Source organism: Schistocerca americana, chromosome 3 (assembly GCF_021461395.2).
Source record: "Schistocerca americana isolate TAMUIC-IGC-003095 chromosome 3, iqSchAmer2.1, whole genome shotgun sequence".
In the NCBI taxonomy this organism is placed as follows: domain Eukaryota; kingdom Metazoa; phylum Arthropoda; class Insecta; order Orthoptera; family Acrididae; genus Schistocerca; species Schistocerca americana.
The window spans coordinates 232,197,072-232,217,310 of NC_060121.1; the positions used below are offsets into that span (position 1 = coordinate 232,197,072).

The 20,239-nt window shown below is 43.8% G+C and overlaps 1 protein-coding gene across 1 annotated transcript in view; it reads right to left on the reverse strand.

Moving 5' to 3' along the window:
* The window catches only part of LOC124607271, a 234,656-nt gene that overhangs the window by 177,651 nt on the left and 36,766 nt on the right, over nucleotides 1-20,239 (reverse strand). Inside the window, exon 2 of the mRNA XM_047139549.1 lies at nucleotides 6,116-6,367. Coding sequence (XP_046995505.1) covers nucleotides 6,116-6,305 — 190 coding nt within the window. The 5' untranslated portion in view covers nucleotides 6,306-6,367. The remainder of the gene's footprint in view (nucleotides 1-6,115; nucleotides 6,368-20,239) is intronic.

Sequence of the window (20,239 nt, forward strand, 5' to 3'; positions counted from 1 at the left end):
GCCTGGCATTTTCTCTTCCAACAGTTTTATGTGGTCATTCCATTGTAGGTCACTCTGGACAATTACTCTGAGACATTTTTTACTGTTTAAACTGTTTCCAAAGCCTTATTGCCAACAGCGTAATAGGACAGTGGTGGGGTCTCTTTTCCTCTTTTTGTGCAATGTGTTCAGCATCAGCCGCCCGTCCCTCTGCAGATCCTTCTTTGTTCCTCTACAGTCTTTTTGTGGTGTAACTTTCCTATAGTCAAAGCATCGTCTCCAAACAGCCTCGTGGATTCTCCAAGGTTATCCATTAGATCAATTATATATATTGTAAACAGTAACAGTCCCGTATCACACTTTCTTGGGGCACTCCCGAAATTACATTTACATACAGAGTGATTCTTGTTAACGTTTAAAAACCCCCAAGTTGTGTAGATGACACAGACATGTAATTTAAGACACATGGGGTCGTAAATGTCGGGAAATATCTTAAAAATGTATCACACCAGATGATGCACCTTATCGCAGTTTGAGCCTATCGGTCTGTCGCACCTTATCATCCCATCGTCATCAAGTTTTCACATTGATGTGGTTCAGGACCTATGCGAGTGACTTTACCACATGGGGTTCATTGTTTGATTCTTGCGTCTGGCAGGCAGTATTTTTTCACTGTGTTAGGCAGTTGTGTGTTTACATGGAGGTAAGATTTGTGATTTTGTTTTGAGGTCTCGCGGTCTCCCCTGGTTTATTGCAAAATACAATACAACAAAAACCTACCTTATTGTGTCCCAAGTAAATAAGGTTTCGAATTGCTTCGTTACCGGTAAATGACCTACGTTTTCTGTACTAAATAATATCTGTAAAGAAAAAATATGGGACAAAAGGAAAGAAAAACAACATAAAGAACATATTTTACATGTTTACAGTGAGAACAATTATTTTACGACTTCTACATTTACAACAGATCACATTTACAAAAGGTGTTCGAAATTTGCACCGTTTGCTCGAATGCATTGCACCGCTCTGTCATCCCTTCACGCCCGAGCCCGACCGACCGCTGCTCGTGCGCCAAGATAAATCATCTGGTGACGTCATGTGTTCAACATTTCTCGTCCATTTCTGGGGTATTTCCCGACATTTGAGACCCCATGTGCCTTATATTAAAATTCCTGTCTCAGCGTCATCTGCATCGCTTGGGGGGATTTTAAACGTGTCAAAGGCGCCCGGATTGATACTGCGTTCCTTGACTTATGTTTTCTGAATAAACTACGGTCTTAACGAGTAATGGACTGAAACTGATATACAGGGTGACTGTTATTAACGTTTTATACACACAGTCAGAGAGTGGATCGAAGTATAATTATATTCAATCGCTGAGTGACATCACTGGCACCGAAACCGAAGATGGTAGAGCATCAGAAACAGTGCATTCGATCTTCATAATTTGTTTCACTGCAGAAAATCGTAATACGGTTCTTCTTTTCAGTAATGTTATGAAATATATGAACTGTTATCACAGCTGCGAATGTGGGCACCATCAGCTGTATAATGGAATGACGACAATGAAAATTTGTCCAGACTGGGCACAGGCTTGACGACATATAAAAGTTTGGGCCTAACCGTCACTCATACTCGGATAGCCTAATGGTAAAGGTGACCGCTTGTGATAGTGGAAAATCTAGGTTCGGATCCCAGTCTGGCACAAATATTCATTGTCGTTCTTCCGTTGTACAGCTGATGGTGGTTGGTACATATCCGCAACTGTGAATACATCACGGTTATCATTCTGTGTCCTAATGTGTTACTTCTCATGCGATAGTATTAAGATGCCATTTTCCAACAGGACAATGCTCGTCCACTCATGCCACGTGTCTCTAAGAACTGTCTGCGTGATTCAGAGCAAGAACACGTGTGGAACCAGCTTGGACGTTAACTCCGTCCCATTGCTGGAATCCGTGAATCAGTGCTTAATTTGTGACGGCACACGCTGGTACTCCATACCAGTACCTCTGACAAAAAAAAATTAGAACCACACATTTTGAGATGTGGTAGATAGAATTATATTTTCTACCAGTACAAATGTTGTATTTGCACTTTTAAAATGCACAGAAAAGTGTTAAAATATCGTTTTAAGAAGTCTCAGTGCCGGAACCGCCTTTTTTACAAATCAGGCATGGTCAAGAACCATTTACAACAGTCGTGGATCAGCTTACCTCAGGACAATATTTAACTGCTTGACACCCTTCCCAGCTGAATCCATGCCACACTGGTAAGGGAGCTCGTATTGCAATGATCTTTGATAGTTTGACTCCATTATGCAATAACTGGAATAGTGTCACATACCCTCTCTCAACCCATTCCCAGTTCTCTTCTGGAAGTTTCACTTTTTTTTATCACGCAGTATATTTCGTTAAGGCGTTAAACATTTTACTCGAGGATAGCTACACATGCAAAATGTCGCAACACGCGAAATAAAAATGAAATAGAAATGAATCACAGGAAATGTTACTTCGTTCAAGAATTTTATCACGCTAGTAAATTTTCGTACAGATTCAGGGAGTCATTATGTGTGTCTTATTTCTCTTACAGAGGAATCTTTCCTTTCTCTTTTGCCTTATTCAACTTCCTGCGGTTTTTTAGATCCTATCTGGGAATCTAGTAGCTGTGTCGTATTTGTTATCGGTAGCTTGTATGGACAGTCGGTGACTTGGAGCCTTTTCCTAGCTGGAATGTCCCTACAGGTGGCTCTGAGCACTATGGGACTTAACTGCAGAGGTCATCAGTCCCCTAGAACTTAGAACTACTTAAACCTAACTAACCTTAGGACATACCACACATCCATGCCCGTAGCAGGATTCGAACCTGCGACCGTAGCGGTCGCGTGGTTCCAGACTGTAGCCCCGAACCGCTCGGCCACTCCGGCCGGCTGTGTACCTACAGGTCATCTGGAAAGTCCGCCCCTGGTAGCCGAGTGGTCAGTGCGACTGAATTGTTTGATTCACGGCTGAGTCGGAGATTTTCTCCGTTCAGGGACTGGGTGTTGCTATCCTTATCATCATTTCGCATTCGGGAGGACGACGGTTCAATCTCGTCTCCGGCCATCCTGATTTCGGTTTTCCGTGATTTCCCTAAATCGTTTCAGGCAAATGCCGGGATGGTTCCTTTGAAAGGGCACGGCCGATTTCCTTCCCAATCCTTCCCTAACCCGAGCTTGCGCTCCGTCGCTAATGACCTCGTTGTCGACAGGACGTTAAACACTAACCACCACCACCACCACCACCACCACCACCACCACCACCACCACCACCATCATTTCATCCCCATTGAGAAGCAAATCGCCGAAGTGGTGTCAACTCTGAAGACTTGCACCAGGCGAACGGTCTACATGACTGGAAGTCCAAGCCACACGGCATTTCCATTTACCTGGACAGAAGCTCATCCACGTAGGCAAGAAGCTGAAGTATGCTGTATTAAACAGACACTATCTGATCATCTATTAGGGCACTTTAATAAGGGGTGTATACACCATTCATCTCTATGATGGCTTGGACACTGCTGGAGGCACTTTCAGTGAACTGTTAGAATATCTATGGAGGAATGGCAGCCCTCAAAACTAAACAAGGTAGTGATGTTGGACCCTGGGGTCTGCAGTGAAGTCCACATTCTAACTCATGCCAGAGGTGTTCCACTGGGTTCAGATTGGGATTCTGGGCACGTTTTCACACATTCCAGTTTATACTCTTTCTTTAACAACAGGGTCCTAGTTTACAGATGTGTGAGACAAATTTCAGTTTCATCAAATATTATACAGTATTTATTGGTGAAAGTATGCTCAGCAACTGCTGATTTCTCGAGTTCTCGATTTTGATTATGCCTTTGTTACTCTGAATAGAGGTTGGTAATAGCACACATACACTGACTGACGTAGTCACTTCAGCACTCAAAATGAATCTCGTAAATTGCAGGGATTCTGAGGCTGAGTCTGACCTTAGCCAGGGACAATATTTTCTTTACCTCTTTAGGTGGTCAGAAATTAGGACTTGTGTACTTTCTTCTCAGGACACTACCTATTTTGCTAGATGTAGCACCACATCAAGGTAGAATCACAATAGATATACTGGTGTAAGCTGTCGCCAACACTGGTCGACAAATAAGAAGCGCGAAGATCGATTACTAGGCACTGGATCTAGCACACCTATCATGCGAGAGGCCAGAGACACACCAACATCGCCAACGCCCTCTTGACAGCATGTATTTAAGCCACCGCCGCTGACTGGTTCATGTAAATAAAGAACCATATTAATCCACGTGTGCTTTTGTGTTATACAAAGATGATACCGGCCACCCATAACAACTTCCTCTTCCTTGCTTCCTTGTGGTACACGACTCTGCAATAGGTACATCACGTGATTGTTAAAATCAACAGAATAATATTTCATGAAACTAAAATATTGCCCCACGTTTCTGCATACCGGGATTCAGCTATTAAAGAAGAAATAGAAATTACTACGTACAACATCTATTGTAACTGAGGTAACAGCTATAACCTTAGTGGTGCGTGGAAGCGATCTCTCAGCGCTGAGAAAACACAGGCAGTTGCGCTGCATTGTTTGCGGCCATATGACGGAAGTGGCGCTACAGGTGCAGACATGGACAAAATCTCTGATAACATGACGTAGCGTTGTACACCGACCAATCACAAGTTCCCTAAATGCTATAAATGGCCACACAACAGCAGCCACGACAGTCAGTTGTTGTTGATGGAGACGATGGAAATTTTGTACAGATATGACCTGGCAAGGAAATATAGATATGTCGTGGAGAGAAATTTCGATGTCATTTCTCTATTATTTTCTTGTACTGGGCTGAAGCACTAAATACCGAATTACGTCATATTTAAAGAGTTATATCTTTGAATTATCGTTTAACAAACGATATAATAAATCCCAATGTTAAGTGAATAATTGGAAAATTGGAATAATAATCCCCATTTATACGAAAGGGGACAGAACAGCATGTGAAAACTATAGAGGTATAACACTCCTAAGCATGCCTTGTAAGATTTTCACAAGTATATTAAACGAAAGGATACAGAAATGTGCAGAAGGCATACTAGGGGAATATCAATGTGGCTTTCGACCAGACAGAGGAACAACCAATCAAATATTTGTGATAAGACAAATGATGGAAAAGTTCTATGAATATGATATAGATCTGCATTTCCTATTCATCGACTTCTAACAAGCCTTTGACAGCATAAACCAGCAAGAACTATACAAAGTACTGAAAGAAGTTGGTATATATGCTAAACTAATAAGACGAAGCAGAATGACAATGACAGAGACAAGAGCAAAAGTAAAGGTCCTTAGCAGAACAAGTGAAAGCTCCTAGAAATATACTGGGCAATGGAAACAGAAGCCTTAAAGATTGGCCTTATAGTAAATGAAAACAAAACAAAGTATATGGTAATGTCACAATCTGAGGCCAGAAGAACCCCTAAAAACCTAAACATCAATGGGAAATGCTTCAAAGGAGTGTCCTCTTTTAACTACTTGGGAGCCGTAATAACAAATAACAGTATTGGAAAGGCTATAAGGGAAAGAACACAAGCAGGAAACAGAGCTTACTTTGCAAAAATGCAACTTTTCAAGGATAGCATTCCAAAGCAAATGATGAAAGGTGTGATCCATTCAGTTAGGCGAAAAGGGAGACCTAGAAGAAGATGGATCGACGAGGTAATAATGGGTATCACCAGTATGGGAGTCCGGGGATGGAAAAGAGCAGCAAATAACCGAGTAGTGTGGAGGAAGATTGTTGAAGAAGCCAAGGCTCACCAAGGGCTGTAGCGCTACTGAAGAAGAAGAATGTTAAGTGCAGTAGTCATAGTGTCATTTCGTCAATTAGTGTGCTAAAGTCTCCTCATCCAAATAACATCATCCCTCTCCATGATGTAAGGCTGTCCATTGAATGTGAGATAGTGTAAAACACATAGGCTAGGAAATATGTTTTACTGAGATAAACTCTCTTGCTACTTGCCTAATAGGAGTATCGTGTAACATGCTAGGCTATAAAATAGTGAGAGTAAAGGAACATTAATAAGTATCATTGAAGGATAATTAATTATAGAAATTACCTTCAATTTCCACGTTTACTGTCACCTCAACCTCTTCCATTTTGCCATCGAAGCCTAGTGAAACAGTCCATGCACCAGCATCGCCATAATAAGCTTTATCTATGTCCACTTTGCAGTAACCAGCAAACATTTCATAATAAGGAGTTCCGTCTGGCTTCTTTATGCTGCAGTAAGAAGCTCCATCGACCATAGAATCCCATGATAAATGGCTTCCAGCGCTTACTTTCACGTTTTTATCTTCAGGAGCAATATCTGAGAAAATACGAAAAAGTTTCTTAAATTTCCAAAAATGCATAGGATAATTTCAAATTAATGTAGAGTATATCGACGCAGTAACGACCTTCTAAAGATGTGTCCTCAAATAAGCTTAGCTGACGTCGTGTTGAGACTTCATAACCGGCGCAGAAGTGAAGCCTATCAGCCATATCACTGGAACCTACCGAATGTTTAGCAATTCCTATTCTTCTAGAGGTCGTTGAAGGGTCATAGTACATAAAGTTTTGATAAGGAAACCATGTTCCGAAATGTACCGTATGGATAGAAAATGAGTTTGAAGATCAAATCACATTCAGATCTTTCGCTTCACGGTACGAACACACGCTGAGAAGATGGCGACGTCGTCAGTCTATGTTGTAATTATGACGTGATATACCATTTTCGTCCGACTGCAAAAAATGCTGCGGGAAATTGTACGTTCGCAGCTAGGACGGTTGACTAGTCCTCCGTGGACGTGGAAAACTCTTTCTTTTGAAGAGGACGTACTTCTTCATACAGAAGAGAAACCGATGACGAGTCGAATCCAGGATTTTGGTCTGGCGGGAGGGGTTTGGGGCTCATAGAAATTTTGTATCTCGGTGCAGTTTCCAAATTCTCTAGAGCAATCGAAGGTGTTGCCTTAATCTGTTGTAATACCAGCTACAACAGCGAGAAAATCTTCGAGACTGTCTAGTGTGAAAGCTATGTTGCAAAGAATCTCTCTCTCTTTAGATAAAAAAGAAACAGGTGTAGTTTTTGGAGAATTGCAGCCCCCAAAGAACTCCTCACTCCCCAGAATTTGTCTTCGCTCCAAGCATTACCCATGTCATTGGCTCCTGCAGAACTCAAGTCAGGGCTTAGTGTCTCCGCTGTGTGCGTATCGTGAAGCAAGACCCTCGAAACTGTATATTTCTCCACACGGGTTCCTTACCAAAACTCGTCCACTAAGCCCTCTCTAGAAGCTTGGCACAGGAATTACAGAACACCCTGTATACTCGTTTATTCAGATTCTTGAGTAGGTGAGGCTCTCGTCTAGTGCTTAGCTTATTTTACTACTTGCCTCGACTTTAGGGATTTTATTCTACCTGCTATATACACTCCTGGAAATTGAAATAAGAACACCGTGAATTCATTGTCCCAGGAAGGGGAAACTTTATTGACACATCCCTGGGGTCAGATACATCACATGATCACACTGACAGAACCACAGGCACATAGACACAGGCAACAGAGCATGCACAATGTCGGCACTAGTACAGTGTATATCCACCTTTCGCAGCAATGCAGGCTGCTATTCTCCCATGGAGACGATCGTAGAGATGCTGGATGTAGTCCTGTGGAACGGCTTGCCATGCCATTTCCACCTGGCGCCTCAGTTGGACCAGCGTTCGTGCTGGACGTGCAGACCGCGTGAGACGACGCTTCATCCAGTCCCAAACATGCTCAATGGGGGACAGATCCGGAGATCTTGCTGGCCAGGGTAGTTGACTTACACCTTCTAGAGCACGTTGGGTGGCACGGGATACATGCGGACGTGCATTGTCCTGTTGGAACAGCAAGTTCCCTTGCCGGTCTTGGAATGGTAGAACGATGGGTTCGATGACGGTTTGGATGTACCGTGCACTATTCAGTGTCCCCTCGACGATCACCAGTGGTGTACGGCCAGTGTAGGAGATCGCTCCCCACACCATGATGCCGGGTGTTGGCCCTGTGTGCCTCGGTCGTATGCAGTCCTGATTGTGGCGCTCACCTGCACGGCGCCAAACACGCATACGACCATCATTGGCACCAAGGCAGAAGCGACTCTCATCGCTGAAGACGACACGTCTCCATTCGTCCCTCCATTCACGCCTGTCGCGACACCACTGGAGGCGGGCTGCACGATGTTGGGGCGTGAGCGGAAGACGGCCTAACGGTGTGCGGGACCGTAGCCCAGCTTCATGGAGACGGTTGCGAATGGTCCTCGCCGATACCCCAGGAGCAACAGTGTCCCTAATTTGCTGGGAAGTGGCGGTGCGGTCCCCTACGGCACTGCGTAGGATCCTACGGTCTTGGCGTGCATCCGTGCGTCGCTGCGGTCCGGTCCCAGGTCGACGGGCACGTGCTCCTTCCGCCGACCACTGGCGACAACATCGATGTACTGTGGAGACCTCACGCCCCACGTGTTGAGCAATTCGGCGGTACGTCCACCCGGCCTCCCGCATGCCCACTATACGCCCTCACTCAAAGTCCGTCAACTGCACATACGGTTCACGTCCACGCTGTCGCGGCATGCTACCAGTGTTATAGACTGCGATGGAGCTCCGTATGCCACGGCAAACTGGCTGACACTGACGGCGGCGGTGCACAAATGCTGCGCAGCTAGCGCCATTCGACGGCCAACACCGCGGTTCCTGGTGTGTCCGCTGTGCCGTGCGTGTGATCATTGCTTGTACAGCCCTCTCGCAGTGTCCGGAACAAGTATGGTGGGTCTGACACACCGGTGTCAATGTGTTCTTTTTTCCATTTCCAGGAGTGTATTTTCGATAAAACATGCTCTACTTCCAGTAGACGATAAAAATCCAGATCTTGTCAATGATTTTTTTCGAAGCAATCCGAAAGACAGTTGGAGGGAAGGAACATTACACCGTCCTTGGAGTGTGACCCGAAATAAAAAACTGAGACGAAATGTAGCATACCTGGCACTTGAGTGTAATAAACTATAGTAATAGACACATAGACTTTTTTTGTCCATGGACATTGCAAGTAGAAAGATTGAAACTCAACCAATATCCACACTGACCTAATAAAAACGTAGATTAGCGTCCCTTCTATTTTAAATTGCCATAATTTTTTTTCTAGCATGGAATGACCTTTCAAGGAAAATCTGAAACTTTTAATTTAACATATGTGAGAGAAAAGCTTCAAAACAGAGTATCTACAAAATTGCCCATAAGAAAGACAATTACTTCACTTTCGAGTAACATTGTCAAAATTTCAATGAGTTAAAGTTCAATATTTTGAGTTGGGAAATCACTCCTTTAAACTCTATATCTCCCTCTACCTCCTAGCATTTGTCCCACAGTATGGGGTCCACAGTTTTCATGATTTGGCTCATTTATTTATTTATTTTTAACTCTGTGGCCAGATGTCCTTCCTGTCATTATAGTGATCACTTAACTTAGGGGAGGGAAGTCGTCACGGTAGAAGATACAGCCAGGTATGAGGCACGCCAAATAGGAATGGGTTCAGGCGTGGTGTCCGGCCACCACTTACCAGTAGCATCACCTAATGCAGACTAACATGCCGACTCCACTTATATACACGTTAAGACCAGCAGAAAGAAGAATAACTGATTTTTATGAGGCGTTCTGCGTTCGGTCTGTGCCGCCCATTCGGTGAGATTATGATAGTGTCCAGCACAGTTACATGACAGCGTGTTCCTTGAACAACAGTTCAACAGCAATAATACTTGTTTTTAGTGTAGCATTTCTATCATTAAGTTGTGACAGATGTAAAGAGATACAATTAGCAAAATTTCAAGAAGGTGAAGTAAGAATTTCTTGAGTTATTGCATGCTTCTCGATGTTTGGTTATGAATAGCAGAGAATTAACACAGAAAGTTCAGTTTTGACAAAAGCATGTAATGTGAGTTACAGAACTCTTACGTTAGGTTGATGCATTATTATCAGTATAAATGAATGTCCGCGCCGGCAAGGTAGTTCAGCGTGTTCGGCCAGAGAGTTAGCTGCCCACTGTAATAAAAAAAAAACTGAGTTAACCGATCAACGACGAACTTAAACGGGTGTCTTACGACGTCCGCCCCTAACAGATGCAACGAACGAAAGCGAACAAAATGAGAGCCAGCACGGTAGCTCAGCGTGTTCGGTCAGAGAGCCGGTTGGCCCCTGTAATAAAAACTGAATGGCAGGATCAACAAACGAACTTGAACGGAAGTCATGTAACGTCAGCAACGACCACACACATCGATCAACAACGAACAAAATGAAAAAAAAAGTAGCTGTGTGGTCAGCACGACAGAATGTCAATCTTAAGGTCCCGGGTTCGATTCCCGGCAGGGTCGGAGATTTTCTTTGCTCAGGGACGGGGTGTTGTGTTGTCCTACTCATCATCATTTCATCCCCATCGACGCGCAAATCACCGAAGTGGCGTCAAATCGAAAGACTTGCACCCGGCGAACGGTCTACCCAACGGGAGGCCCTAGTCACGTGTTTTTAGTGTAAATGAATAATTTCAATAAAAATTAATGACACGCAAATGTTTGTAAAATCAGTGTAGATTAACTATGTCTATGTTATAGTCTTAAAAATTTACTATGCGTATGCTGTAGAATCGAGGAATTAATGATGAATTGTGGCTTTTGATTATTGTATTGCAAATGCACTGCCGGAAAAAATTAGTACATCTGGAAAGACGATGTAGATTTTGATCTGACGACAGCATTTGCCACCTGGAAGATAATCGGTTTCAACGTCGTCTGTCAACATATCGTAGTGGCACAGCTACTAGAGCGCCATCTGTGTCTACCCTACACTAGGGATGTTCACAGCCAGAAGGTTCAATGTTGCGCTTACGTGTGAAGCCAGTCGGTAATCATTTCACAGAGGCACACTCGCGCTTCCTAAGAGAGTTCGAGAGGGTTAAAATTATGGCCTTCCGAGTGGCAGGATGGTCCATTTGGAAATTGCCACAAGTTGGTCGTGCTGCGTCAGTTTGCAACGAAGCTGGCATCAGTGGTGACGTGAACATTCTCACACCCGTAGACGTCCACAAAGCCCAGACTGCCGCCAGGATCGTCGTATTGTAAGTGCAGCAGTGTGTGACATTATATATATATATATATATATATATATACGGTGCCTACGGTGTTACAGCTTTCAGTGTCACACAAAATTTTAGTTTTAAAGGGGTTCACTTAAGAATAATTCCATGAGTTTGCTCCTCAAATTCCTCCCTCATATCACAAAATTGTCGTCTGATGTAGTACAAACTGAAAAACTAAATTCATTTTAAAGCACAGTTTCGTATATAATTTATATTCAAAACCTTACACCTGTGTCACAGAACAAATCCTACATCGAGAATACTTTACACAAGTTTAAGGGAAGAAATCCTTCCGATAATTATTACAGCATTTAAAGAACATCAAAATATGAACAGGCTGAAATGAACAAACAGTACATGAGACTATGTTAATAAATTCAATTGTGAAAAGCTAAGGAGCATATTATTAGCAAAATGAGAAATATGCAAAAGTGAAATGCCAAAATGAGCACTACTCAATTGGGAGTACATCAAAACAATCAGAATGGCTGAAAGAGCACGATAACATGAGCCATAAACGAATAAGAGCTAAGCAAATAAGAGAATAGGCAAAAATGAGATGCCAACAAAATGAGAGCTGGCCGAACTCCGTCGGCACTTATATACGGTTACGCTCGTGGCGGCACCTCGCGGCCCGTACGCAACACGCACGCCTGCGATCGCAATGCACTCTTAGCGCTCACGGCGGCGTCTAGCGGCCCGTACGCAAGTTGTACGATTGCTGTCGCAGGTCGACCCTTAATCTATGATGTTACAAGTGGCAGATCGTCTATCGCAGCACAGATGAGAGGGCATATGTGTCAACACGAACTAGTGTGAACCAGTAATTAGGATTGGGACTACGGGCACGAACACCTCTAGCCAGTCTTCCACTGATACCACAGCACCGACGTGCACGTCTCGACTGGTGCCGTCAGAGGATGACTTGAAAGATGAAATGGCATGTCGTGGTAATCAGCGATGAAACCAAGTCTGCCTGCACGCAAGTGATGGTCGTTTGCGCGTACGATGTAGGCCTGGTGAGTGCTATCTCAGAGTGCATTTGTCCATGGCACATTAGTCCCGCCCCATGGTCTGGGGTGCGAAAAGCTACAGCTCTCGTTCACCTTCGGTGTTTCTAGAGGGGACGCTAACCAGAGTTCGGTATATGTAGAATGTTGTTAGGCCCATTATTTTGCCTTTCTTGCAAAAGGAAGGTGATGTTTTGTTCCAACATAACAATGCTCACTCACACACTGGCAGCGGAACTCAATGTGCTGTGCAAGAGATGCTGCAACTTCCCTGGCCAGCATGATCTCTGGACTTTTCAACAATCGAGCACTTGTGGGGGGACGAGGTGTGACTCATGCAACTCATCAGCCGACAACAGACCTACGTGAACACGTCGAGCCGGCGTGGCATAACATATCCCAGGACAATATTCACCATCTGTATGATCGACTGGATGCCAGATTCAGCACCTGCATTGTTGCCGATAGAGCTTACACTACCTACTCATGTGTGTTTCAGCATGGGTCCGTACCCAAAACGCTTGTGCTACTGATCTGTAAGTATAATAATTTCCTGTACTCCATATGTACTGCTGCAACAATAAATCTTGAGTTAATTGGAACCCTCTAAAAGGGTGTACTATTTTTTGTAACGTTTTTCAGCCACAATCTACTTCTTAAAGAGCATGCATGTGTTAGCGTCACATCTGTAAAAATTATATTGACTATTTTGATAAACAGGGCGATACTTTGACATCTCAGAAAGATGCCATAGCCCAACCACCTCCTGAGACAGTCCAAGATGACTGATTCATTAAGCCCAATTGGAAGCATATTGCACAGACAGCTGCTCTATCCCTAACCAGTGGTGTAGGATTCAGATACCATTACTCCAGCTTTGACATCCTCACCAGACGCGGGCACGTCAGACGAGAAATTGTTTGCACTCCACCCTGAGCTTCGTGAGTGTCGTGTACATTGGGCTGTGCCTCTGGAATTGTAGCTTTTATGGCTCGACCACGCAGAGTCAGTTGTATACTAGCGTTGGTCTGATCCTTATTTACCCAACCTACACTCGTCTGCATTTATGTGTTATTTCTTCACCCTGTGGCGCTTTCATACTTTTGTGTTTTGATTGCCTACACTTTCGGACACTGCTTGTAAGTCAGGTTGACACTCGATGGTTGTTCATGGGCACCACGTATCGTTGTACTCCCTGCTGATTCTGAGCGCTTACAAAATGGTGCCGTCTCGCTACGTGAGACGTAACACTTGTCGACGAGAACTTGCTTCTCGCAAGTACATTAGTTTTCATGTTACGCGCTGTATATTGTGGCCTCCATGTATCCACCTTTTTTGGAATGTTGGAGGACACAAACGCAACTGTAGGAGTAGCAGTTGAAACGTGTAATATTGTGATAATCCTCATCAAAGAAAACAGTCAATGATATTTACTAGTATTAAAAAATTTCATTTATAATACTTTTTCTGTATTTGAAAATATATTTTTTAAATTACGCTGTATCGGTGCGACTTTGAAAGTGTTAAGTTGGTAATATACATTCTAAAAACACGATGCAATTGCCCAAATCAGACGGAAATCTGCAGATCTAGATGTGACGTACATGTAGAGATAAACAAATGACCATGATCTCAGAAAAAAATTGATGATTTATTCAAGAGGAAGAGCTCCACACATTGAACAAGTCAATAATGCATTGGTCCACCTCTGGTCCTTATGCAAGCAGTTATTCGGCTTGGGATTGATAGAATTGTTGGATGTCCTTCTGAGGGATATCCTGCCAAATTCTGTCCAATTGGCACTTTAGGTAGTCAAAACCCCTAGCTGGTTGGAAGGCCCTACCCTTAATACTCGATACGTTCTCAACTGGAGAGAGAACCAACAACCTTGCAGGCCTAGGTAGGGTTTGGCAAGCAGGAAGACAAGCAGTAGTAACTCTCGTCGTGTGTGGACGGGTATTATCTTGCTGAAATGTAAGCCCAGGATGGTTTGTCATAAAGGACAACGAAATGTCTAGAATATGGTCGACAAACCGCTGTGCTGTAAGGATGCCGCGGATTACAGCCAAATGTGTCCTGCTATGAAATGAGATGGCATCCCAGACCACCACTCCTGGTTGTTAGGTCATATGCTCACGCAGGCTGATATGTAGCCGCTGTCTGGAGCATGTTCAGACACATTTTCGCAGCCCATTGGGGCTTGGAATCTCATTGACTGGAGTAGAACTGCTTCAGTAACGAATCCCGCTTCGAAGCGAGCTCTAATCATCAGCGAACACGTGTCTGGAAACGGCCCAGGAAACTGTGAGCTACCAACATGATTGTCACCCGTCACACTTCCCAACAACCAGGAGTATTTGATCGCGTGCCACTTCTTTTCATAGCAGGACCTCTTTGGTAGTCTTCCGCGGCACCTTTGCGGCACAGCGGTATGTCAACGATATTCTACGCCCTGATTTGCTGCCCTTCATGGCAAGCCATCCTGTGCTTACATTTCAGCAAGATCTTCCCTGCCTGCACACGGCGGAAGTCTCTATTGCTTATCTTCATGTTTGCGAAACCCCAATTTTCCCAGCAAGGTCGCTGAATCTCTCCCTAATTGAGAATGTTTGGTGCATTATAGGCAAGGCCTACCAACCATTTCGGGATTTTGATGTCTAACGCGCCAGCCGGACAGAATTTGGTACCATATCCCTCAAGAAGAGATCCAACAACTCTAGCAAACCATCCCAAGCTGAATAACTGCTTGCATAAGGGCAAGAGGTGCGCCAACGCGTTTCTGACAGTAATCAGCAAAATCTTCAACTTTTGTAGTCCTATCGTTCTCAGTGGTGTATAATATTACGGTATTTTGATGATTATTAGGATGCTTGGGGACCGTTTGTTAAGTGTGAAAACGAAATTTCAAATGTCAATTATCAGACGAAGAACAGCTGTACGAAAGAAACAAGAACACATGTAGATCAGCATCCACGAAATTTGTAAGTAGAACTTTACTACATCATAGAAAAGCAAATATAAGTGCCAGAACTTTTCATAACCTATACATACAATACCCTAAATATAAACTGAAAGTATCAACAAAAACATGTGCATATTCCCGGTCGCTGAAGATGCGTTGCAAACAATAGTGGTGAAATGCGTATGGCACAAAAATTATGTTTTACTCTGTTGTAATTAGTCGGTTCCAAAGTAATAATTATCAGTATACTGTAATATAGTGTGTGTAGTGGTCTAGTGGCATGTTTACTCCAATGTACTACTGTGTTAAAATATGTACTCTGTGAAGCATATCTGAAACAAAAAACTGTATTTGTTGTTTAATCTGTCCATCAGTACGAATCCCTGAAAGGGACATGTCTCGGGTTGGCGTTGAAAATAAAAGTAACAAGGCAATGTGCCGATGCGACATTTTCAAGTTTCGAGTATGTTGACCTAGGCGGAGAAACATACGACGACAACGCCAGGTATGCTGAAAAAAGTAACAAGACGTTACACACGGCACGCCTTGAGCGTAGTTATTGGTTAGCACATGGGCCCACAAAACTTTGATACGGATGAAATGCTTAGAATTTCTCCCAGATGTTGCTATTACTATTGTGTTAAATGTGGTCACAGTTGAGTTGCGTAGAAATCGTAAAACTCGTTGCTTGTATAGAACTATTAGTATGTCTTTGTTAATAATAACTCTACTGGGATTGTTTGTTTCTCCAGAGACAATAACGTCAATGTATAATGATTTTTAATGCTTTTACTATTGTGTTAAATGTGGTCACTGTTGCTTTGCGTAGAAATCATAAAAAAGTTGTTGCTTGTATGGGGCTATTAGTGTGCCTTTATTAATTCTTAATAATTAATTTATTTATTAATTATTAATTGGAATTCTGTTTCCTAAGGGAGAGTAGGTCAGAGTTTAATGTTTAGAGATACTGAGATTAAAACTTGCTGATTACATTGCAGTTATGATTATAAATGCTATGTTTATGTAACAGTACAAAGTTACTGCTGTGTTATTAGAATTTGTAGGGGTAAAGACCTGTTACTATAGAAACGACAACCAGACCACGTGGGGAAACGGTGAGCACATTTTTTCCAGGAGATAGAAATTTAGTATACATAGGAAAAATAAATATCTTGTCGGTGTATTGTAATTCTCGTCTATTCCGTGTATGTTAGGGCACCATAGAAACATTTCGACTGTGATATTGGTTTTGTGGCCATTCTCGGGCTGGATTTGTAACTGATCGATATTTCGTGTAAATATATGTGAGCTACTTTGTGTCTTATCTCAATGCATTATTTGTGAATTGCTTGGGACCATTTCATCTGACATTGGTATAAATTTTGAGGGTATGGCAATTGCATTGGTGTTAAAAGCGGCTGAGGCATGGGAAAATCTAAATTTAAGCCAAGGAGATGATCCTTGTAATCTTTTTAGCGTGGATGATGGAATCTTTGATAAAAAATATGGTAGACAATAAAGAAGACATTCCAGAAGGTGGAAAGAATGGAGGTGGGGAGTCCAGGATTATGCAGTTTCTAATGGATTTGGAGGAGTGGTTAAATGATAACAGAAGATGATGGGAAGAACTTGGTAAGAGAAATGAGGAATTCTGTAACGTATTGGTTAAAAAAATCAGACGAATTAACCGTGGAGAGTGATGAGAACTACTGCACATTAAATAAAAAGTTGGGAAAGCTGAACGAGAAATTAATAATAGTCAGGAAGAATTAAAACAGGAGTTGAAGGAGAGACTTAAGATGATAAAATACAGTGCTATAGAATAGAAACAGACCATAGAGTTACCAAAGTGGAACAGGCAATTTGTGGGATTGTGGATTCCAAGATTAAATTAGTTGAATCTATTTTTGGGAAGGAGATAGCTGAAATAGCGAAGAAAGTGCCAGAAGGTAGCAAATCATTAGCAGGAGACCTGGAAAATGCACTCGTAAAATTGAATGAGAATAATAAGAGTACGGCAATAGTTGAGAAATAAAACAAATTGATGCAGTGTTCACTATATCAGATGGAAAGAGAAATGAAGTAGTGTGCTGTGGATGAAATGATTGGGTATAAAGACAAGATAAACCGCGCCATTAAAGAGATGGGGGTGAAGACTGTAGATAAGCAGGAAATAAGATAAACTATTCTAGGGACAACACGATATGAGGCGATTGCTGGTTTAGGAGAAAGGGCAGGACCTGTTAATTGTTAGTTCAAGCCAGATGTGCACCTAGTAATTTTTGTGAAAGCTCTAAGGGAGTTGACTACAAGTTGGTCAGAAAAGGAGAAAATTATTTACAAGTAAAGGTTACTAGAGGGGGAAGTCTTTCTTCGAGAACTAAAAGGGCAGGAGAGCGTAAAACATTTAATTAATTTGTTGAGGCCTTCCTTGATAAGTACTGGTATAAAGGCAAATAGCAGAGAGGAGATAATCAGTTTAGGAATGAGCCAAGCTATGAACGGATAAGGGGAGTGGGAGAGGATTCCCTGAGGAAATGCTCTAGAAATTAACGTGTATGAATGACCCTATCGAGGAAGGGGAAATAACAGAAGGTGGCATACAGCACAAGACAGACACGTTGCTGGTAATGTGTGAGATTCCGCCAACACGGGCAGCACATAGGAAAAAACAGATTAGACTTCTCGTTGAAAAACGTAGAGTATTGTAACTGTTACTTCTCCATGTGGGAGCTGCAGTTTGTGCGAAATGGTGCACCTGACAGTGCTCCAGGACCCGGTAGGATTCAATATTTCATGATACAAGCGTGGAGGCGGAAGCTGTCTTATGCATCTCTAACGAAGCAGGAAACGATGATTACACAACGTCTCAAGCCATGGAAGGACACATTGTCTCCAGATAGCTAGAGGAATGCTGTGCTCACAAGCTGTCTTGGAGAGACCCTTGAGCGTATGATAAACCAACGCCCAGTGAGAACTCTCGGAACAAAGGGATTGATCAGCCGTTTCCAAGCTGGGTTTCAGAAATACCATTTCACACCTGACAGTTTACCGTACTCAACAAGGGCGATACGAGATCCATTCCTATCCAAACAGCAACTTATTGGTATCTTCTTCGATCTGGAGAAATCATACGATACCACCAGCAGAGATAACATTGTCCCTCAAGCGCATGAATGGATATATCGTGAGCAGCTCCCCATACTGCTGCGTACCTTCCTCGCTGAACAATATTTCTGGTGTCGAGTCGGTGACATGTACTGCTACCGTTTCTCACAACAGAATGGTTTTCCACAGGGCAGTGTCCTCAGCATCACCCATTTTACGGCCGGCCGCTGTGTGTGTGTGTGTGTGTGTGTGTGTGTGTGTGTGTGTGTTGGGGTTTATGGGCGCTCAACATCAAGGTCATCAGCGCCCTGACACACATTAAAAGGAACGAATGTGGAGAGACCTAATAAAACTGAAAAACACATGCAAAGAAAACAGGAAGAGAGGGAAATTACTACATAAGAAAGTATAACCGAAGGGAAGGGAAAACAGAGCAACAAGAATGACACAGGAATGTGTCATTGGCTGGCCACTTACAGAAAAGATGGGCGAGCTTGTCACACAGTGAGAAAATTAAAATCCGCTCCCTAAAATCTTTGTAAAAACATTTGACAAGGCACAGAACTTTTAAACTTTAACCACATTCGTCCGAGTGTTGCCTAAAAGAGTTGGCAGGTCCGCTGGCAAATCAGCCGAGGCCCGCTGGTCAGAAAATAAAACACAATCCAGTAAAATGTGGCTCACAGTGACCTGGACGCCGCAAGCACCACACAATGGAGGGTCTTCTCGCCGGAGCAGGAAGCCATGCGTCATAGGGCTGTGGCCTATTCGAAGCCGAGTGAGGAGAACCTCGTCCCGTCGATGGGGCTGAAAGGAAGTACACCACACACGCGTTGTGGGCTTGACTAGACGGAGCTTATTGTCAGTCACTTCCAGCCACTCATCCTCCCACCGACACATGACTCTGGAGCTCAACAGCGAGGTGAGTGCGTGCAACGGGATAGCACACTGAGAAACGTGTGGATCAAGACACGCCTCCTTGGCTGCGAGATCCGCCCGTTCATTCCCAGCAATGCCGACATGCCCCGGAACCCAGCAGAAAGCTACAACCTTCCCTAGTCGCTGTAGTCGGAGGAGGGCATCCTGGATGGTCTGGACTACTTTATCCGCCGGATACAAACGGTGCAAGGATTGAAGGGCACTGAGTGAATCGGAACAGACAAGAAATTTAAGAGAGGAAGAAAGTCTCATCGGCTCCAGTGCCCGCAAGATCGCAGACAATTCTGCATCAAAGACAGTAAAAGTCTGAGGCAGGCGGACCTTGAGGACACGATCCGGAAAAACAACTGAGCAACCCACGGAATCCCCTTGTTTCGACCCATCCGTAAAAACAGCTACATAGTCGTGGTGCTCAGATAAAATAGCAGAAAATGCTGCATTAAAAACGGTGGCAGGAGTGCAATCTCTCTTGTACTGCAATAAATCTAAAATCACACGTGGCCTCTTCAGTAACCAGGGTGGCAGGCGGTTAAAACCCAGGATTTGGGGTTGGACAGACTCCACACCGAGGGACTCAAGCACACGGTGCACTCTGATCCCAAACGGCAACGTAGCCCGGGGACGGCGGGAAAAAAGGCGATCCAGAGGTGGATGGGCTACAAGATGGTGAGCAGGCGAGCTGGGAGCTGCAAAAAACTGACAAGCTTGGCGCACCAGCAGGAGCTGCCGCCGGATGGTAAGTGGCGGTTCGCCAGCCTCAGCACAGAGGCTGGGTACGGGACTGGTCCGATAAGCACCCGTAGCCAGTCGAATCCCAGCATGGTGAACAGCGTCAAGGATCCGCAAATAAGACGGCCTCGCTGACCCATATACTGTGCAGCCATAGTCCAGCCGTGAGCGCACGAAAGCTCGATAAAACTGAAGGAGACGCGCCCTGTCCGCTCCCCAAGACCTGTGGCTGAGGCACTTGAGGATGTTCAGTGCCTTCAGCGTTCTGGCTTTCAAGTCACGTAGGTGTGGCAACCA